At 44.1% G+C, this 22526-nt stretch overlaps 2 protein-coding genes across 14 annotated transcripts in view; both read left to right on the top strand.

Annotated features, from left to right (window-relative positions):
* Window positions 1-22526, top strand: part of Obscn (obscurin, cytoskeletal calmodulin and titin-interacting RhoGEF) — a 141294-nt gene that overhangs the window by 33619 nt on the left and 85149 nt on the right. For 11 of the 13 annotated variants that reach the window (XM_048356732.1, XM_048356728.1, XM_048356725.1 and 8 more), the window contains exons 15-22: window positions 780-1055; window positions 5033-5308; window positions 6509-6784; window positions 9935-10210; window positions 16444-16719; window positions 17753-18028; window positions 18976-19251; window positions 21086-21361. In XM_048356732.1, the coding sequence (XP_048212689.1) occupies window positions 780-1055; window positions 5033-5308; window positions 6509-6784; window positions 9935-10210; window positions 16444-16719; window positions 17753-18028; window positions 18976-19251; window positions 21086-21361 (2208 nt within the window). The remainder of the gene's footprint in view (window positions 1-779; window positions 1056-5032; window positions 5309-6508; window positions 6785-9934; window positions 10211-16443; window positions 16720-17752; window positions 18029-18975; window positions 19252-21085; window positions 21362-22526) is intronic. The other 2 variants (XM_048356734.1, XM_048356727.1) reach the window with 2 other exon arrangements.
* On the top strand, window positions 2020-3234 carry LOC125359162 (Y-box-binding protein 1-like). The gene has a single exon (XM_048356737.1). The coding sequence runs from the start codon at window positions 2179-2181 to the stop codon at window positions 2830-2832; it is 654 nt and encodes a 217-aa protein (XP_048212694.1). The 5' UTR covers window positions 2020-2178; the 3' UTR covers window positions 2833-3234.

Genomic DNA, 22526 nt, shown 5'->3' with positions numbered 1-22526 from the left:
AATTTTACCCCAAGTCAGAATTAAAACACAAGGTTTTGGACCAGGATGGAGCTAGTGGGAGTTGGAAAGAGGTCTATGCTGAGTAGTGCTGAGGTCATACTGATATGTAAAAATACAATAGTCTTGTATGTCTCCCTTAAGCTGTAGGTGAGAATCAACAATACTTGAGTCAGCCACCTCAGTGAGAAAGAAAATAGGTTTTAACTAGTCATACAGATTATTTAAGGACTTCCTCATAATGAATGGGTTCATAACCACAACATAAATGCACTGCCCATACAATCAGTGAAATGATTTCCTGTGTAAACAAACAAAAACACCTCTTCCCCTCAAATTTATTCCATCAAAAGACACCATAACAGAGTGAAAAGTTAAGGCACATAGACAGGGAGAGTGTTAAATGCATGTAACCGGCAAAACTTTGGTATTTAAATAAATAAGGACCTAAAACCCAGACATTACTAGTGAAATTGGAGGTCATCCTTGAACAGTGACACACAAAGAGTAGACACTGCAGCAATCAACATCAGAAGGTCTCAACCCTGTGTGCCATCAAGGCAAATCACCAGAGAGCCACTGTGGGAGTCAGTGCACAGAGACTATTTCACAGTGTCCCTGGCACAGATCCATTGAGCAGTGGCAGGATGTGTGGATCAGCCCTGGGGGCTTGTGACAGGGAGCACAGGGGCTTATTCTGGGCACACAGCAAATGCGGTGCCTGAACAATGCCTGACCTACACAGTGTCTCTGACCATGTATTCCTCCCTGTGTGTCCCCAGAGCCCAAGATGGTGTTTGCCAAGGATCAGCAGGCAAAAAGTCAGGTGAAGGCTGAGGCTGGGGCCAGTGCCATGCTGAGCTGTGAGGTGGCCCAGGCACACACAGAGGTGACCTGGTACAAGGATGGGAAGAAGCTGAGCTCCAGCTCGAAGGTGCTCGTGGAGGCATTGGGCTGCACAAGGAGGCTGGTGGTGCAGCAGGCAGGCAAGGCGGATGCTGGGGAGTACAGCTGCGAGGCCGGGGGCCAGAAGGTCTCCTTCCACCTGGATGTTGCAGGTCAGTGTTTAGCACACTGTTAGCTTTGTTTCAAGGTGATGTGAGACTGGTTGATGGTCTAGATAGACCACTATGTTCTTTATATTAGACTTCCTTTTATTGTCTCCTTTCCTTCTGCCTGTTATGTTCATTCCTGTGGCTGAGCCCAGGGAGGCTCTGCTCATACAATTTGAGTGATGTTTGTATGTAATAGTGGTTAACCATTCCTCATGAACACCCGCTGAGAGCCCTGTGGATGTTATTTGTTGTCTAGGACTTTCGCTGCATTTGGCCTTGTGACCCAGGTGTCTGTTCTAGAACCACATGGGGATGCTCATTTGAGAAAGATCCTTGAATTGGTTTCACCTAGAGGAGGAAGACATTTTGGCCTCATAATCATCCTTGGAATTCCTTAAAGAATGAACTGTGGGTTGTCAAAGTTTAGGTTTGGTGATGCTCTTCTGTCTTTTCCTGTGGAGATGGAAGTTCTCTCAGTGCATTCACTACATAGAGAAAGATCTGCATCTATGATTTATTTCCATGTTTGTGCAAAGCAAACCAAGGGTTGGTAGATATGTACCCATGCTACACCTGGGGATTGGAAACTCTAGCTTTAAGGAAAATCTAATTTTTCTTTTACCTTTAGTTAAAACATTGTCAGAAGTTCTTCTTCAAGTAAGTTTATACATTTAGAAGTGGAAATAAATAAGTAGTTCAAGAGTTCTATCGGTAGCGGGAGTGGAGAGCGGAAGCAGGGAGCCCGGAGCAGCCCCACCGCCGCCGGCCTAGTTACCATCACACCCCGGGAGGAGCCGCCTGGCCCCAGTCACCATCACCACAACTATGAGCAGCAAGGCGAGACCCAGCAGCCTCCCGCCGCCCCCACCCTCAGCGTTGCCCACACCAAGCCTGGCACTGCGGGCAGCGGCGCAGGGAGCGGCCCTGGCGGGAAGCCTCACATTGGTGGCGCCTGCCGGCAGGGAAAAAAAAGTCATCACAACAAAGGTTTTGGGAACAGTAAAATAGTTCAATGTAAGGAACGGATATGGTTTCATCAACAGGAATGACACCAAGGAAGATGTATTTGTACACCAGACTGCCATAAAGAAGAATAACCCCAGGAAGTACCTTCGCAGTGTAGGAGATGGAGAGACTGTGGAGTTTGATGTTGTTGAAGGAGAAAAGGGTGCGGAGGCAGCAAATGTTACAGGTCCTGGTGGCATTCCAGTTCAAGGCAGTAACTATGCAGCAGCATTATAGACGCTATCCACGTCGTAGGTGTCCTCCACGCAATTACCAGCAGAATTACCAGAACAGTGAGAGTGGGGAAAAGAATGAAGGATCAGAGGGTGCTCCCGAAGGCCAGGCCCAACAACGCCGGCCCTATCGCAGACGAAGGTTCCCACCTTGTTACATGCGGAGACCCTATGGGCGTCGACCACAGTATTCCAACTCTCCTGCGCAGGGAGAAGTGATGGAGGGGGCTGACAACCAGGGTGCAGGAGAACAAGGTAGACCAGTGAGACAGAATATGTATCGGAGTTATAGACCACGAATCCGCAGAGGCCCTCCTAGCCAAAGACAGCCTAGAGAGGAGGGTAATGAAGAGGATAAGGAAAATCAAGGAGATGAGACCCAAGGTCAGCAGCCACCTCAACGTCCGGACCGCGGCAACTTCAATTACCGACACAGATGCCCAGAGAACCCTAAACCACAAGATGGCAAAGAGACAAAAGTAGCCGATCCACCAGCTGAGAATTTGTCCCCTCTCGAGGCTGAGCAGGGCGGGGCTGAGTAAATGCCGGTTTACCATCTTTACAATCATCCGGTTTAGTCATCCAACAAGAAGAAATGAATATGAAATTCCAGCAACAGGAAATGAACAGAAGATTGGAGCTGAAGACCTTAAGTGCTTGCTTTTTGCCCTGTTGACCAGATAACTAGAACTATCTGCATTATCTATGCAGCATGGGGTTTTTATTATTTTTATCTGAAGTCTCTTTTTGGTAATGGCAAACTTTTTTTTTTTTTTTAAAGCCTGGGTTTTCTCAATACACCTTTAAAGGTTTTTAAATTGTTTCATATCTGGTCAAGTTGAGATTTTTAAGAACTTCATTTTAAATTTGTAATAAAAGTTTACAACTTGATTTTTTCAAAGAAGTCAACAAACTGCAAGCACATGTTAATAAAGGTCTTAAATAAAAAAAAAGAAATAAGTAGTTCAAACACTTAAAGATGAGTTACTATAGTAGTAGCTGCTGACTGGTCAAACAGGATCCATTCATAAAGATTCCTAGTTAGTTGTGTACTAAATCTACCTCTCTATCACAAGGAAGCTCTTAGCTAGGAGTATATATATATATATATATATATATATATATATATATATATATATATATATATATATATGACTTGTGTGGTGTGTATGTGGTGTGTGTGTATGTGTGTGTGTGTGTTGTCACAGAGGCTCCTAGGTACCAGCATGTAGCTGGTGTTGCATTTATATGAATGGTTTGTGATTGTGTAGGATTCACACCCACTATGTATCTTTCTAAAATGTGATTTTGAGATTGACAACATTTTACAGTAGAAGTTTGGAAAGTTTTGACAAATTGAGCAGTTTCTTAAACTAAGAAATAGACAAATAGTCCTATGACTTTTTTTTTTTGCCAGTCCTGGGCCTTGAACTCAGGGCCTGAGCACTGTCCCTGGCTTCTTTTTTGCTCAAGGCTAGCACTCTGTCACTTGATCCACAGTGCCACTTCTGGCCGTTTTCTACATATGTGGTGCTGAGGAATCGAGCCCAGGGCTTCATGTATGCAAGGCAAACACTCTTGCCACTAGGCCATATTCCTAGCCCTAGTCCTATGACTTCTAAAGAAATGTATCCAGAAATTAAGAAAAGAAACCCTTCTTTATGGAGAAATCTGTAAGTTCAGTGGCTCTGTTGATAAGTTATATAAAATATACTGGAAAGTGCCCACATTTGTGGAAATATTAAGAATAGAACAAGAAGATACACTCACAAATATGTAAATAGTACACAACACAGATACCACATGGAAACAAAAAGTTGTGTAGTAGCTCACACCGTAGAGACCAATTCCAGGTGAATTAGAGACCTCAACACCCCTTAGTTGATGACATGAATTGCTGAATGACTTCAAGATAAGGAAATATTTCTTATGGGAAATAAGCAGACTAATCACAGACTATCCAGACTACACACCCGACTACATTAAAACGAATAGCAGCTAAGTTAGAAGATATTTGTTTTAATTTGCTTTGTGTTGCTATAACAACATTAACCAAAGCTGGGTGAATGATAAATGAAAGAACTAGATTTGGCTTACTCTTCTGGTGGCTGGAAGATTGCAAACAGCATGGTACTGGGGTGTAAGGGTCTTAGCTCTACACCATAGTGAAAAAAGAGAGGGAGCCTGCCAGGTTCAGATGGGGCCAAATGTATGGACTTTTTTTTTTTTTTTTAACAATCTGCTCTTGAAAGAACACGTTACTCCTGCAGGGCCTACTGCATTCTGTAAGACTCAATCCATTTTTGGAGACCAGCATTAATTCACTTATGAGGGTGCTCTAGACTTTCTCCAGATCCAGCAGTTAGTGGTGTTAAGAGCAGCGGAGTGTGAGGCATGGGGATTTTCAGCCTTGTGGTGAGGACATACCTATGGGAGACCCTAAATTGTGATGGAGTGACAGGAACACATGCATCATGACCTTAGTTCCTCCCTGGAGGAGCCTGTGCACTGAGACTGGGCCAGTGTTCTCCCTGAACAGCCCATGGAACAGTAGCAAGATACATAGATAAACTATAGCAGTTTGTGCTGAGAGGTGTTGGGGCTTGTACTGACCACACAGCTGGTGCAGGACCTAGAGAAGATTCCCCTAGCCACTGTCATACCAAGGTCTTCTTGCCCCTGGGTGTTTTCTGTGGCCTAGTCAGTATCTCTGACCATGTATTCCTCCCTGTGTGTCCTCAGAACCCAAGATGGTGTTTGCTAAGGAGCAGCAAGCAAAAAGTGAGGTGAAGATGGAGGCAGGAGCCAGTGCCACACTGAGCTGCGAGGTAGCCCAGGCACAGACAGAGGTGACCTGGTACAAGGATGGGAAGAAGCTGAGCTCCAGCTCGAAGGTGCACGTGGAGGCATTGGGCTGCACAAGGAGGCTGGTGGTGCAGCAGGCAGGCAAGGCAGATGCTGGGGAGTACAGCTGTGAGGCCGGGGGCCAGAAAGTCTCCTTCCATCTGGATGTTGCAGGTGGGTGTCAGGGTAGGGTTGAATAGGGAGGGGCCCTTGGTAGTGGGTATAAAATGGACATACTAGGCAGCTAACGCCACTTAGGTCCTTGGGTCTCATCATCCATGTCCTTAGCTTTGCTTGGTGGATCCCAGGTCATTGTGCTATTGTTAGGAGTCCAGATTTGGCTGATGGTCTGAGTTCACCATGTTATGCACTGTGGTTGCTCTGACATTGAGGTCATGGGGGCATTGTGTAGTGGGATCCTTCTAGTGACTTGCAGGTGGCAGACACTCACTCTGCCCTATTAGCCAGTTCCAGAATTCTGCAAACTCTTGCTTAGGTCTGTGATATTTTCACACATCCATCTCTGCATGTCTGCCATCTCTGCCTTGTCTGTGAGCCTGGGAAAAGGAGACACCAAATTTCAGTCTCCTTCCCTCTTGGCCCAGTCTACTCCCTAGTTTAACCTCTCTAGCCTTGACCAAAAAGATTTGTGCTGCTTGTTGGTACCAAGGATAGATATCCCTTTCAACTCCATTTGTCTTACTGCCCATGGCCCCTGAATGGTGGGAAAGAGTTGGGAGGTCATTGGTGATTGGTGGGCTTTGGGCAATCTGAGGCTAGAAAGGGTCAGGATCCTGTCTGCAAAGATCAGGAAGGTGGTATTATCAGGAGGCTGTAACCACACAAGCAGCAACAGATCACCAGTTCTGGAGGGGTCTGGAGTGCTCAGGGATGTGACAAGGGCTGACTACCCACAGGCTTCTCCATATACAGTTACAGAGCATGAACAGTGGGCCACCCATAGCTTAGAATCGTGTGTGTTGTTGTACGGTGCTCTTTTAATCAGGGAGGGGCTTGTTTCGGCCATCATTGGGCTCAGGTGAGCTCTAGACTCTGAGGAGAGTTTGGGTTTATTCTGTAGTTTTTCTCTCTGCCTTTGTCTCTATCGCTGTCTTGTCTCTCTTTGTGCCAGTACTGGGGCTTGAACTGTGGGCCTGAGTGCTGTCCTTGAGTTCTTTTTGTTCAAGGCTAGAATTCTACCACTTGAGCCAGCTGTACTTCTGGATTTTTGTGGTTAATTGGAGTTAAAACTCTCATAGGCTTTTCCTATCCAATGTGGCTTTGTACCATGATCCTAATTTCTCAGCTACCTGAGTAGCTATATTAGGGGTATGAGTCACTGGCACCCTGCCTCACTCTCTTGTCTATGTCCAGAGCCCAAGATGGTCTTTGCCAAGAAACAGCAGGCAAAAAGCGAGGTGAAAGCTGAGGCTGGGGCCAGTGCCATACTGAGCTGTGAAGTGGCCCAGGCTCAGACAGAGGTGACTTGGTACAAGGATGGGAAGAAGCTGAGCTCCAGCTCGAAGATGCGCGTGGAGGTGTCAGGCTGCACAAGGAGGTTGGTGGTGCAGCAGGCAGGCAAGGCGGAGGCTGGAGAGTACAGCTGTGAGGCCGGGGGCCAGAAGTTCTCCTTCCACCTGGATGTTGCAGGTGAGTTTTTTTTGTACAAAGAAGAGGCTTTGTGACATTTCATCTTTCACATTGTTTTTGCTTGACTGTGAGCACTGGAATGGGAATGGTGTAAATAAGAGGTGCATCTCTATACAATGCATTCTTATGTATTTCAGCAGCTCCTGGAGCCTTGTGCTCGTTCTGGGTGTCCAGGGATGTACCTGGCTCTGCCTGGTGCAGGGGACTTGGGACAAGTGTGCTTTTTTCTTGGGTATGTGAATGTTTTGTCAAGTGTCTGACAGCTCCTGCATTCTTTGATTAGGCAACACATGAGGTATCTTGCTAGCAAGACTTGTTTCTATTTCGTTGAAATAAAATGAGGGGAGTTTTGACTACCTCATTATGCTTGACATTATCTTGAAACCAAAACTTGCCTGATATAGTTTTAGGTGTCTGGATTCTTCCTTCATTTCCCATACATAGAAGTTGACGTGCCATGGTGCCTGTCCTGTTGCAGGATCTGTGTGTGCAGTGTCAGAGTGTTGGTGCGCATGCTCCTAGGAGATTGCAATGATGTTTATTTTCCAAAGGCAATTTAGAACATTCTGCATTAGTGTTCCCTTTGGAATTTGGTTTATAATAGTCAAAGTACAAGTGGCTTTATGACATTTTTTTTTCCATTCTTGAAAAATGAGTTCCTTTAGAGGGAGCAATTGTCCACAAGGTGGCGTTTATGTAACAGAACTTCTAATGGTTTATCTCAGCTAGTTAGTTACACAGCTGTCTCAGAAATACATTCAATTCCCTTAACTAAGTCATTAAGTCATCTAATGTCAGATGGCTATGGTTCTCCATTCACCTGAGTGTCACTGGGTGACACTTCACTATAGCTCCATTCTGCATTGGCTTGTGAGAGTGTGTAGATTTAAAAAAAAATCTGTGTGTTTGCTAACTTTCATTTTAAGAGAATATGACAAATTATTTTATGATAATAAGTTTGTAAAATTATGATCATTCAGTATTTCCTAGAAAGTCATCAAGTGACATGGGGGAAATAGGAATTTGAGAAGCCTTTTCAGAAAGGGCCCACAAAACTATCTTATTGTAGAGAAAGATGAAAGTCCAAGGGACCAATGGTAAATCACAACAAAATGTCTAGTAGGAAATTATTAGTGTTTTATTGCATAGCAAGATGACTGCAATTGATAATGTATCATATAATTCAAAGTAGCTACTAAGAGTATGTAAAATATAGTACTTAATGGTATACCAAGAATACATGAAATATTTTCACTATCCAGAAATAATAAATATTCCAGGTAATAGATATTCTCACCACCCTGATTAGATCATTCTACTGTGTTCATACATATGGGAATGCCTAATTTGCCTCACAAATGCATGTGATTATTTGCTGATTAAAATAAAAAATTCCATATTCACAGAGATTCTTCTAAGTAGGATACAAAAATAAATAAACTCTCTAAAATATTTTCTGTTGCACATAATTTGGCCAGTGACTAGAATGCATATTATAGTCTTGTCTTTTATATCAAGGGACAAGACCAGCAAACTGAACTCATCATGTCTGCAAAGGACAATACTAATGTATTGTTGGGGGGCTCTGGACCCCTTTCCCCCATCTCCCGGGGGAATTCCTGATCCCAAACTATGAAAGAACACTTGGCTTTTATTCCTCCTGCCGGCAGAAGGAACAAAGCATGTTCTCATGGATTACGCTAAATTGAGGAAAGGTTGCCGATAAACACCCTCCCCCCCCCCGTCCCCTCACGTGTCAGGAGCAGCGGCAGAGAGAGGCATCGGGGAGACAGTTCGATGGTCCATATGTCTCACCCGTCCAGAGGGCGGGCAGAAGAATTTATTACGGTGACAAAGGCGGAAGGGGAGGGACTTGGGGTGACTAACTGATTAGCTGAGCTGGGCTGCCCATCAGATGATGTCATGAAACTTCCTCTGTGGGTGGGGACCACAATCCCCCAAGGGCCAGGCCTCCGCCATTAGACACGTGGCTGAACCAAGAGGCGGGGACCGCTTGCTTCTCTTCCGGTTGAGGCCGGAAGGTGGGAGGGGCTCCCTCCCACACTGCCCCAGGGCTAGGGGAAGGGCAGCGTGAATCCCCAACAATTATGCTACAAGTCATAGCTTGCACATGTATAATAAATATCTTTAGTTTCAGACACACAAGCAAATCTTCAGAGGGAATGACATAGTTAGATGAATGAGTAAATCATGAGATTGCCTCAACCAATACAGAATAACAACATTCAATTAAATTTAACATTATGAAGCTATGTTTGATAAAATTTAGCATCAATTTATCCTGCACAATTCTCAAGACACTGTATACATTTTGATAATTACTGTGGAAAGCATTAGGTAATACTACATTTGAAGAGAACCATGGAAGATTTGTCATTGAGATGAAAGAACAGCACATAAAGCCTGCTGTCGTCTTCCCTCCAACACTGGACAGAAAATGAGGAGCACAATAAAAGGTGCATGGGTTGGAAGAAAAACACATGGACTCACACATCAGTTGAAGGCTGAGAATCTAAATGTAATTATAAGACTTAGATAAATGAGAAAAATTATTGAACAAAATATCAAAATGTAGCATTTGTCTCTTTAAGCATGGCATTTTCCATTTAGTCTTATATCCTACAGGCTCATTTGTATTCAAAAGCATGGCATTGCACCAGGGACTCCTGTGAGGCCCTTGTGGTATGTAGTGGCAACATCATAATGGTAGAATTGTAGAGGTGGTAAAAGTGCAGTGGGAGTGACCACATGATGAGACAGTAACCACGGATTGGAGATGGCCTAGTCTTGCTGCTTTATAATATTTTCATGGAACTACTTCACTCTGGGAGGCTGACATGAATTCTTTCAGAGGGTGATGTCCTCAATGACATCTGTAGGCAGGTGCACATACATCACAACGGCATTGGCTCCTTATAGGAGACTGTGTCACATTGTCCTTTCTGAAACAACCCCATCATGCAGGATGTGTGGGTAAACTGTGGTGTGCTAAGAGAGACTTGTTCTGGGCATACAGAGCACAGTGAAGGTTCTACCTTCCAGCCACCTAGTCTAGGTCTTTTTCTCCTGAGGACTTCCTGACCTAGATGTCATATGTAACTCTGTGCACTCATTGTTATCTGTCCCCAGAGCCCAAAGTGGTGTTTGCTAAGGAGCAGCAGGCAAAAAGTGAGGTGAAGGCCGAAGCAGGGGCCAGTGCTACACTGAGCTGCGAGGTGGCACAGGCACACACAGAGGTGACCTGGTACAAGGATGGGAAGAAGTTGAGCTCCAGTTCGAAGGTGCGTGTGGAAGCATCAGGCTGCACGAGGAGGCTGGTGGTGCAGCAGGCAGGCAAGGCAGATGCTGGAGAGTACAGCTGCGAGGCCGAGGGCCAGAAAGTCTTTTTCTGCTTGGATGTTGCAGGTTAGTCCTTTGGTTGTTTACCAGTTGCATTTGATTTGAGGAAATGTAAACATTGCTGATAACCAGGTCAGATCCTGGAACTCTCTCCTAGGTTTTATGTCTGCATGTCTTTTATCCTCCTTCTGCCCATCTTCATTCCCATGGCTGAGCCAAGAGGTGTTTTGATGTATGTGTATGTGTTCAGCAGTCTAGGATCTTCTTGTGTTTCTCAGGCAGAATCTATACACTGTAATATTCAATCTCATATCTCCTGCATATATCCAGAAATGCCCTAGAATCTAATCATACCTGATGCACATAGCTGAGGTAGACCAGATGTCTCTGTTTGGGGTTTCTCCTCATAATTCTCCTATGTACTCCTCTTACACAAAATGATTTCAAAACTGGAGAGGTTGAGATGACTAATTTTTAGCACAGAGTAAGGGTAAATCCATCCTATTTAGAATATTATTGTCATTAAATATGTGGGTATTAATGCTCAGTTAAGTATTCTGGAACACTTCCCTTTTTCTCATGGATATAGAGTCTGTGTGCCCTATTTCATGGCATAATCTAGACTCATGTTTAATGGCATGTCTATGCATATCATCAAAAGAAGAGTGGAGTGGTAGACATTGCTGTGCTACCTTTGTGGGAATTTTCAGCTCTTTTTCCAAAGAACAAATCTTGTTTTTCTTTTGTGTTCAATGAAAATATTCTTTTGGATTTTATTTTTTTATTTTTCAGTACTGAAAATGGAACATAGCTCCTTATGTGTATAAAGCAAACAAATTACCACTGTGCCACACAGCATTCCCAGCTTGAATATTCTGCATGAGAATTCCTTTGAGAATTTGACTTACAGATTTAGAGGTCGTGTGTGTGTGTGTGTGTGTGTGTGTGTGTGTGTGTGTGTGTGTGTTTGCGTGTGTGCACCATTCCTGAGGCTTGGATTCAGGGCCTGGACACTGTCCCAGACCTGCTCTACTTTCATTTTTGTTGTTGTTGTTTTTAGTAGTTTATTGGAAATAAAAGTCTCTTAGACTTTCCTTCCTGGGCTAAGTTTGAACTGCATGCAATTCTCAGATTTCAGTCTCCTAAGTAACTAGGATTACAGGCATGAGCCACTGGCACCTGGGTGACTTACAGATTTAGAAATGGTAGAGAATAAGTAGCTATGGCACAATGGCACACTTTGGTTGGGATGGATTAATTTCACACTGGCCATCCAAGATTTATTTCATGACATTTCATTAATGACTGTATGTCTCTGTGGCTGATTCATAGAGAAGTATGAGAAACAACATCATTTTTCTTATTTTAGGAAACTTACATGCTGGCTGTGGTTCAAGTTACACCTGATTGCTACCATGTAATAGTTGGTGTTGTGTCAGTACTGTCTAGTGTCTGTCATTTAGAAAGCCAAAATGCTTCCAAATTACACTTTGTTTTTTGAGTGCCAACATGATACCACAGTAGAAAATTCCATACTATGAAGTTTTATTTCATATACATTAAAATGATTATATATTGCCTTCAAGCTCTGTGTTTACATGTATATGAAACACAAATACATTTTGTGTTTAGACTTGGTTCTATCCTCAGAAATTTCACTATATAGTCATATGTAAATATTACAAACTCCAAAAAAATATCTGAAATCTGAAACACTTCTGGTCCCATGTATTTCAGATAAGGAATATCCAACCTGTATATAACGGTTTGCCTTGTATAACCCACATTATTTTTATAGAGTATGGCCTCATTTTATTTAAGGAAATAGAATTTTCAACAGAGTTATCCAGTTTATAAAAAAGCAACTCAATACTAATCCAAGAAGAAACAGGAAAAGATGCAGGCCTATAACTTGTCAAAAAGTAAGGCCACCAGGCACTGGTGGTTAAGGCCTGTAATCCTAGCTATTTAGGAGGCTGATATCTGAGGATTGCAGTTCAAAGCCAGCCCAGGCAGGAAAGTCTGTGAGACTCTTATTTCCAATTAACCACCAGAAAACTGGAAGTAGTGCTGTGGCCTGAAATGGTAGAGTGCTAACCTTGAGCAAAAGAGCTCAAGGACAGTGCCCAGGTCCTGAGTTCAAGCCCCATGATTGACAAAAAAAAAAGTAAAGCCGGTAGTAAAATTATCACTGAATAATATCTAAGCCAAGTGACTCCAGGTGTATCTTCTTCCAGACATTCTGAAAATTAATTATTTTATGTTCACAGAGATTAAGAGATTATAAAGCAGATATACTCCCTAATTCTGTTTATATATGTAGTATAACATCAATACTAAAATCTTACCAGAAAATAAGAACTCATATTTTAGGCCAATCTGTTATAGTACCAAGGCTTATTTGTGAAACAAAATACTTTCCCCCTCCCTTTCTTTATTATCTTGAAATACGTGCACAAAGGGATTTCAATTTAATATGACCATTTATATGTACAATGAATCTTAATCTGTGTCATCTCTTCCATCATTTTCAAGTCCCTCCCATCTATCTCATTCCCATCTGTATTTTCAAGCTTCCTACTTCTATTTACACATATATACATACATTGAGTAGTATGACTTATTTTCCCATCATTCTTCTCTCATTCATCTACCGGCTTTCCCTTAGCTTTTTCTTCCTCAGACAAGACATGTTTCAGTTTCCTGTTTTTCATTTTGGTAAACTATCTTGTTAGTTGTTCAAAGGGGTTACACTATGAAAACCTGTTTCTGTGTATACCATATTTCAGTCAATTTGAAAAAAAATTATCTCCTTGTAGGTGTTTTCATATATGTTTATATTGTAGGTCCAACTTTCACATAGAAGAGAAAGCATGTGCCCTTTGTAAGCTTGACTTACTTCACTCAGTATGATTTTTCCAGGTTCATCTATTTCCTTGCAAATGATAAAATATTCTTCCTGCTGGTTTGATAAAATTCTATCATATATATTCCATATTTTCTTTATCTATTCATCAGTTTAGGGGCATCTGAGTTGTTTCCATACTTGGCTATTATGAAAAGTGCTGCAATGAACATTTGTGTGCAGGTGCCTTTATTGTATCATAACTCACAATTTTTGGATACAATCCTTGAAGATATTACTGGATCATAGGGTAGTTCTATTTTTAGGTTTTGAGGAATCTTCATACTGACTTTCATAGTAGTTTCAGTAATTTACATTTCTACCAACAGGGTATTAGCATTCTTTCCCCACATCTTAGCTAGCATTTTTTTGTCATTCATATTCTTGATAACAGCCATTCTGACTGCAATCAGATGGAATTCCATTGTTGTTTTGATTTCCATTTTCTATAGTCAGAGATGTTAAGCATTTATTCATGTGTTTATTAGCCATTTTTACTTCTTCTGAGAACTCTCCTTCTTTCTTTCTTTCTTTCTTTCTTTCTTTCTTTCTTTCTTTCTTTCTTTCTTTCTTTCTTCCTTCCTTCCTTCCTTCCTTCTTTCCTTCCTTCCCTCCCTTCCTCCCTCCCTCCCTTCCTCCCTCCCTCTCTCCCTCCCTCCCTCCTTCCCTCCCTCCCTCCTTTCTTTATTTTTGCTGGTCCTGGGGCTTGAACTTAGGGGGCCTGGGTGCTGTCTCTGAACCTCTTTCTGCTCTAGCACTCCATTATTTCAATGAGTGCAAAAAAAAAAAGTATTGGATAATACTTAACACTACAAATTCAAAAGAAGTATTTGACAAAAGTTACCAACAGGGGCTAGGAATATGGCCTAGTGGTGGAGTGCTTGCCTCGTATACATGAAACCCTGGGTTCAATTCCTCCGCACTACATATATAGAAAATGCCAGAAGTGGTGCTGTGGTTCAAGTGGCAGACTGCTAACCTTGAGCAAAAAAAAAAAAAAAAAAAAAAAAAAAAGCCAGGAACAGTGCTCAGGCCTTGAGTTCAAGCCTCAGGACTGGCAAAAAAATCCCCCCCCCCAAAACAGTTACCATCAATCTTGCTACAAAATAATTTTCTAGGGTGTTTTTTTTCCCCAGTAGTGGAATTTGCAAAGTTTCACAGTTGGTAGGCAGGTATTCTAACACTTGAGCTCTACCTCTACCCTGTTTTTGCTGTAGCTATTTTTCAGGTAGGCTCTTACATTTTTGCCAGGGACCTCTCTCAGATTGAGACCCTTCTACTTAGTCCTCTTGCCTAAGTACATAGCTGAGACCACATAAGCATATCAAAATGCCTAGCTTATTGGGATCTGACTAAGTTTTGGCCTAGACTAACCTTGACCTGCAGTCCTCCTCAAATACATCTCCCTAGAAGATGGTATTGTGGTATGAGCCACAACACCTGCTTCTATACAATAAAATTCTCAGAAGTATAATTAATTCTTTTTTGAGCAATATGCTGGTGACTTACGCTTATAATCTCAGCTATTTGGAATACTGAGATCAGAGGATTATGGTTTCAAGTCATCCTAGACAGAAAAGTCCACGAGAGCCTATTTCTAATTAGCACAAACCAGGTTGGAGGCCTGGCTCAAGTAGTAGAACACCATCTGTAAGCAAACAAGCCAGGTCAGAGTGAAAGGCACTGAGTTCAAGTCCAAGAATTGGTACCCCCTGAAAAGCGTTTTTTTAACTTGATAAACGATATTGCATAAAAATATCAGACAGTAAAAACTTGAGAGACTGACTTTAAGACCAAGAACAACACAAGTAATCCACTACTAGCTCTACTTTCAAACAACACTGTATAGCCCAGTTCAGAAGTAAATACTGACTTATAAGCTACTCTGAGAGGCAGAAATGGGAGCATTACAGTTCAAAGTCAGCCCTGGAAAATAGTTTTCAAGGTCCTCATCTCAACCAATAGCTCAATGTGGTGGTACATGTCTGTCATCCCATCAGTGTGGGAAGTATAATAGGAAGATTTCTATCCAGTTGGGCCAGGGCATAGTTACTTGAAAAATAATTAAAACAGCTGGGTATCAATGGCTTATGCTTGTAATCCTACCCATTTAGGAGTCTTAGATCAGAGTATCACAGTTTGAAGCCATCCAAGGCAGAAAAGTCTGCAAGACTCCATCTCCAAAATAACCAGAAAAAAGCAGGGTAGGAAGTATGGCATAAGTGGTAAACTGCCAGCTAAGCAAGCAAGCTCTTAATTCAAACCCCAGCATCAACAAAAATAAAAGAAAAAAAAGCAAATACAATGAAAGTTTTGAAAAAGATTCACAGATGACATGATTTGACCAAAACACAAATTAGTTGACTGAGTTGAGAAAGAATTCCACAAAAAGCCAATATAAAGAAAACCTTTACTGTATGAGTGATTTGAAAATGAAAGTTTAAAAGATTGAAATGGCTTCAAAGGTGTCCTGTAAGCCTAATATAAGATATATAGAGTATATAGACTACAAATGTTACAATGACAGCAAAGATCTGTAGGAATATGTGGAAAAAATCAAAGATGTTTAGTTTCAATCCACAGTAGGGTGATTGAAATTTCTTGTGCTAAGTAAGTGTAGTCTACATAGTTGGAAGAGGGGAAAGGAGAGTATTTACCAAACCCAGATAGAGCCAGACAGGAGCCTACTCTAGAGCTGGCTGATAATATTCTGCTTTGCCATGTCATAGTTTATAACCAGAGGGAAAAATACCAAACAGGAAATGGAAGTGAAATAGACACAGTGTGGTTCATTACAGCTGACATCTGTCTTGTTGGAACAGAATACCTTAAGTGTCTGTGTCCACCTCTGTTATAATTCACTACCTATGGAAAAATCTGTAGGCCAAACTTAATTCAGACATAACACATTAAGACAACAGGGTGTCAGTAACAGATCAAGGTATTACACAGAACTCTATTATCAGGACAAGGCAGTAGAGCCACAAATGGCCCACCAATTCCCAGACACAGCAGAGGACCATGATAAAAAACAATGAGATCATGGGGACTGGTGAATTCTCAGCCATGTGGTGAGAACATGCTTATGGGACACTCTGAATTATCACCAAGAGACAAGAACACATGCACATGTATCATAATGTTAGCACCTCCCTGGAAGAGTCAGGACAGTCAATGTCCTATCTGAACAGCCCTATAGATAGGTGATAGGATATACAGATAAACTATCATAGTTTATGCTGAGAGGTGTTAGGGCATATCCTAGCCACATGGCTGGTATAGAACCTGGAGAAGATTCTATCCCTAGCCACTGTCATATCAAGGTCTTCTTGCCCTTGGGTGGCCTCTGTGACTTAGTATCTCTGACCATGTGTTCTTCTGTGTATATCCTCAGATCCCAAGGTGGTGTTTGCCAAGGAGCAGCAAGCAAAAAGTGAGGTAAAGGCTGAGGCTGGGGCAAGTGCCACACTGAGCTGCGAGCTAGCCCAGGCACACACAGAGGTGACCTGGTACAAGGATGGGAAGAAGCTGAGCTCCAGCTCGAAGGTGCACGTGGAGGCGTCTGGCTGCACGAGGAGGCTGGTGGTGCAGCAGGCAGGCAAGGCAGATGCTGGGGAGTACAGCTGTGAGGCCGGGGGCCAGAAAGTCTCCTTCCACCTGGATGTTCCAGGTGGGTGTCAGAGTTGGGTTGAATGGGGAGGGGCCCTCAGTGGTGGGTATGAGAATGAAGGATATTCCAGACAGCTTAGATCACCAAAAGGCCCCAGTGTCCTCTTGGTTTCTGGACCTCAGCATCTGTGGCCTCAGCTCTGTCAATGGCTCCCAGGCCTTTGCCATTTTCAGGATCCCAAAGCAGGCTGATGGGCTGATCTGAACTTGGCCATACCCCATATACACACTTCCATGGTGGTCATGGGGGGAATTGTGTGGTGACCACAGGTGGGTTTGAGGTCTAGTCTGATCTGAGGAGCGTTCTGTGAGGTGATGGCAGTAGGTGATATCCAGTGACTGCAGATTGAGTCCTGTGTGTGACAGAGGTTCTGTTTGTCTGCCTGTCCTTGCTAATTGTTCCCCAGATCTCTGCAAGCCCCTGTTTTGGCTTGTGATATCCTCAAAAGCTTCTCTCTCTATGAGTCTGCCTCTTCTACCCTGCCCCCGAGGCTAGGGAAAGGAGCCATTATAGCTCAGCCACCTTTCTCCTTTTGGCCCAAGCTGGTACTCTGTTCCCTTGCTTTCCTCCATAACTTTGGCCAAGAAATATGTATGCTGCTTATGTGTAGTAAGGGGTAGATGTCCCTCCCACCTCCACTTTTCCTATGGCCTTTGATTGGCACATGAGAGACAGGGAGCCATGGATGACCTGGGTACCTTGGGCAACCTGAGGAGAGGAAGGATCAGGGTCTTGTCCATAAAGATCAGGGAAGTGGTATTATCAGGAGGGAGGCCTGGTTTCAGTGACCTCTTGGGCTATACCAGTTGGTTTGCAACAAATACTAGAGTGGACCTGGAATGCTGCAGACTGATGAAGACTGGTAGCCCCTAGCCTCTCCATACATAGCATGCAGCATGGTTCAAGAAGAGCTTGGAGTTTTGTGTATGGCCACACAATGCTCTTGAAATCATAGGGAGTACTGTCTTGACCATCACTGTCGTAGGATGAACCCAGATCTGATCCATAGTCTAATTCTCTTGTCTGTGCCCAGAGCCCAAGGTAGTGTTTGCAAAGGAACAACCAGTACGCAGTGAGGTGAAGACAGAGGCAGGGGCCAGTGCCACGCTGAGCTGCAACATGGCCCAGGCACAGACAGAGGTGACCTGGTACAAGGACGGGAAGAAGCTGAGCTCCAGTTCGAAGGTGCGCGTGGAAACATCAGGCTGCACGAGGAGGCTGGTGGTGCAGCAGGCAGGCAAGGCAGATGCTGGGGAGTACAGCTGCCAGGCTGGGGGCCAGAAAGTCTCCTTCCATCTGGATGTCACAGGTCAGTTTCAGAGTTGAGTTGAATAAGGGGGGGACCCTCAGTGGCAGGTACAAAAATTAAGGGCATGCCAGGCAGCTTGACCAACTGAAAGGTCCCAGTGTTCCTGGGTCTTAGCACCCACACCTCCAGGTCTGCTTAGACGCTTCCTGGCCTGCACCATTGTTAGGAGACCAGAGCAGGTGAACAGGCTGAGCTCACGGTGGTGAGCACCCTGGTAATGCCAATGTGGTAGTCATGGTGGATTATATAATAAGCACAGGTAGTTTTGAGACCTGGTCCCCAGAATTCTATGAGCCCCTGTTTGGACCTGTGGTGGTCCGTAGCTTTGATCAAGAAAGATGTGTGCGAGGCTGGGAATATGGCCTAGTGGCAAGAGTGCTTGCCTCGTATACATGAAGCCCTGGGTTCGATTTCCCAGCACCACATATATAGAAAACGGCCAGAAGTGGCGCTGTGGCTCAAGTGGCAGAGTGCTAGCCTTGAGCAAAAAGAAACCAGGGACGCGCTCAGGCCCTGAGTCTAAGCCCCAGGACTGGCAAAAAAAAGAAAAGAAAGAAAGAAAAAAAAAGAAAGATGTGTGCTATGGTTTGTGCTGAGGGTAGTCATTCCTCCCAACTTGAGTCCTGTTGTCTGTGGCATTAAGTGGTGGGAGAGAGGTAGGGAACCAATGGGGTCCTGGTGAGGAGGTTCAGGAAGCTGGTGTTGTCAGATGGCTGGACTGCTGCAGTGTCCTCTCACAGAGTAACAGCTTACTAGCAAGTGCTGAGCAGGTTTGGGTTGTCATGAGGAATGGTTATTCCCACCCTGTCTGTGCACAGATGCAGAGCATACAGCATTGGTCATATATGGCTTGGAATTCTGTGTACTGCCATACAACACTCTGCTAATCATGGTTATCATGAACCTAGTTCTGGCTCGTATTCTTTGTTGTTCTTGTCTGTGTCTAGAGCACAAGGCGGTGTTTGCCAAGGAACAACAGTCAAAAAGCAAAGTGAAGGCTGAGGCTGGGGCCAGTGCCATACTGAGCTGTGAGGTGGCCCAGGCACACACAGAGGTGACCTGGTACAAGGATGGGAAGAAGCTGAGCTCCAGCTCGAAGGTGCACGTGGAGACGTCGGGCTGCACAAGGAGGCTGGTGGTACAGCAGGCAGGCAAGGCAGATGCTGGGGAGTACAGCTGTGAGGCTGGGGGCCAGAAGGTCTCCTTCCATCTAGATGTCACAGGTCAGTGTTGGGAATCTGTTCTCTTCTTTTGGAAGTGATAATTGGCTTGTTCCCATGGGTAGTCATTAGGCATCATCTCTTCAGGTCACCCTTCTCTCATTTCCCTTCTGTATGACCATGATGAACCAGGGAACAGGAAATGTGAAGCATGTGAATGGGAGACCTTGTGCCTTCCCTGTGCACCTCAAGAAATGTTCCAGATAGGAGAACTCAGTTCTTCTCAGTTCCTTGTCTCCGCCTCATCAGTCCTGATGTTCCTCAGATTCAGGACTCTAGCTTTTTATCTTTGCCATCTGAGCTAGGTCATATATCCTCACCTGCAATCTGTTTTGGCAACTCCCAATGCTCTTATCCAGAATCCCAGGAAGGCTCTCCCCAGTCAGAGGTTTTTTATTTTCTTTGAAACTAATAAAGAGGAAGTTCCAGCTTCCCAGTAATACTCAGAATTATCTCAAGGTTAAATATCAGATCACCAAAGTAGTTCTTGCCTTTCACACAAAGTGCTGTATGATCTTCACTGGGGCACAGTCTAGAACCATGTTTTGTAGCAATGCCTAGGCAAACAAGACTGAGACTCTAAGGTAGATAGTAGATATGATCCTGTGTATACACTTCTGTATTTTAGAATTCTCTATTTAAAGCAAATCTTGTTCTTTTGCCTTCAGTTAGAACATTTTGCATTAGTTTGCATAAACCTCCAGGAGTTTGAGTTGTAAATATAGAAACAGAAAAGATTCTAAGCCTCATGCCACATTACACACTGTGTTAAAGATGTGTGGCAGCCTGTATTGGCAAAGCTGATTACTTCTATAGCATTTTCCCCAGTGATTTGTGTGTATCTGTGCCACCCAGCCAGGGCCATTGAGAGGTTTGTGAGCTAATATAACCTTCAGTGGGATGGGTCATGGTTCTACATGACTCCTTAAGTGCACCCATGGCAGTTTGGTATTGCATCTGGACATGGTAGTTTGTTGGTAGAAGTACCAAACAAAAGACCCAGTAGGTATCTTTCTGAAAAATTAATGAATAAAGTATGATATTGTTTTATGCCAGTAAATTGAAAAGGTTTCAACAAATTTACCAATTCCTGGAAAGCTACATCCAAATGTATATAAAAATGGGATTTTCAGGTCATTTGAGAACTTTTAAAGAAATGAAACCAAGCTACCAAGGATCCTGAGATCTGAGGATCTCAGTTCAAATCCAGCTTGGGCAGACAAATCTGAGAGACTCCTACCTTCAACTAACCAGCATAAAACTGGGAGTGGATATGTGCTTCCAATGAGAGCACTGACCTCGAGCAAAAAGTGCTAAGAGTGAGTGCAAGGCTCTGAGTTCATGCCGTAGTACCAGCACAATAAAATAAAATGAAAATAAAATAAAATAAAATATAATATAATAAAGGAACCATACTTTGAAAAAACCTCCTATAGGAAGAGTTGAGTTCAGTGCTCTGAGAGTCTGCTCAGGGCAGGGGAGAGTCTAGACTTAGGATGAGACTGGAGTTCCTGGGATGAGGACATGCCCTTTGTAGTCCTGTGGGAGACTCTAACTTGTCACTGACAATCGCTATACCACTAACATTATTACTCCAGTACCTCCCTGAAGAAGCTTGTGCATGGAGACTGTAGCATAGTGTCCCGTGGAACTGCCTGATGGAGCACTTGGAGGAAGTGTTCATAAATATGGTTTTATACTGACAGGTGCTGGGATTTGTCCTGGCCACACAGAGCCCAGACAGGCTATCCTCTAGCTTGATACTTCAACCAGGTTCTCTTTCCTCGGGTGGCCTTCCTGGTCTAGACTTTGTATGTTTCTTCCTATGTTTCCTCAGAGCCCAAAGTGGTGTTTGCTAAGGAACAGCCGGCACACAGCAAGGTGAAGGCCAAGGTGGGGGCTGATGCCATGCTGAGCTGTGAGGTGGCCCAGGCTCAGACAGAGGTGACCTGGTTCAAGGATGGGAAGCAGTTGAGCACAAGCTCGAAGGTACTCATGGAGGCTTCAGGCTGTACACGGCAGCTGGTGGTACAGCAGGCGGGCAAGGCTGATGCTGGGGAGTACAGCTGTGAGGCCGGGGGCCAGAAGGTCTCCTTTCACCTGGATGTCACAGGTAGGTGTTAGGATAGCTCAGGGTTGGAACACAGGTCTTATCATGGGAATGCAAGGCTGGGCTGGGCCTGTGTTTGGGTCAGTGCCAGGTTCCTTTCTGTAGCTCCTGGGCTGCTCAGAACTCTCTCTTCTGCTATCCGAGGTATATGGTGAGAACTTAGTACTCCTTTTCAAGCCATTCCAGGCATCTTCTGCCTCAGGTTTCAGAGCCTGTCCATCACACCACCTCAGCTGTCATAAATTCTGGTGTTGTGGCTTCCTTTGGTGGAGGAGCTTTTAAAGTCCCAGGATTATGGAAAGAGCCTCAGCCTTGCTGGTGTTTGTGATTAGCCCTTTCTTTTGTACTTAGGCCCAATGGTCTGTCCTAATTAAGCTCTGAACTCAAAGCCCTTAGTCTGAGGGGCCTCTGCCCTTGGATGTTCTTCCCTGTGTAGATGTGGGATCCCTAAGTTGGCCTTGGGCTCCCGATACTCAGCTTCTGCACTCAAGTCCACTCAGACCTGCTTCTGAGCCAAGCTGGCCTGTCTCTTACCTGCTCTCTCCCAACCCTTTCCCCTCTGTAGCTGTCCCTGGGTCCTATCAGCACTCTTATGGGTTCAGTATTTTCCTTGTACATACAGCCCCACTCCCAGGAAAGCTATCAGGAGAGTCCTGCATCCTTAGAGTATAAGACCAGAAGACATCCTCCAGTATGTTGCTGAACTGTCTGATGTTGTGATTTTCTGTCTATCCCTGTTTTTAGCTTTAGCCCTTAATCACTAGTCTTCCATTCCACCCTCATCTCCTGCTCTTCAGTTAATGTGGTCTTTCTAAGTGCCTTGCTGGATGAGGCATGCACCAACCTTATTGACCTTTTCCCACTGCCCTCTCCCTTCTAAGTCTCAATCTTTGTTTCCCATGCCAACTCTCAGCCTTTGCTTCATGGGATTCTCACACTCGTGCTGTCTTCCATGGCTATCTCCGTGGACTACCAGCTGCAGCCCAGGCTGGCAAGCTTTTACAGTGGCACTACATTTGCCTGTGGAATGATCCTTGTCTGGAAGGCAAGGCCCCTGGGCTCTCAGCAGCTGGTTGGGAAAGAGCTGGTGATCCTCAAGCCTGATGTCCCAGGTTGTGCTTTGTGGCCCTTTCACGGCTCCTAGGTCCCTAAGTGGTGGCCATTAGGT

The sequence above is a fragment of the Perognathus longimembris genome, chromosome 11 (genome assembly GCF_023159225.1).
Source record: "Perognathus longimembris pacificus isolate PPM17 chromosome 11, ASM2315922v1, whole genome shotgun sequence".
In the NCBI taxonomy this organism is placed as follows: Eukaryota; Metazoa; Chordata; class Mammalia; order Rodentia; family Heteromyidae; genus Perognathus; species Perognathus longimembris.
The sequence above is the reverse complement of the archived record's forward strand: the minus strand, read 5'-3'. Positions and strand labels throughout refer to the sequence as shown.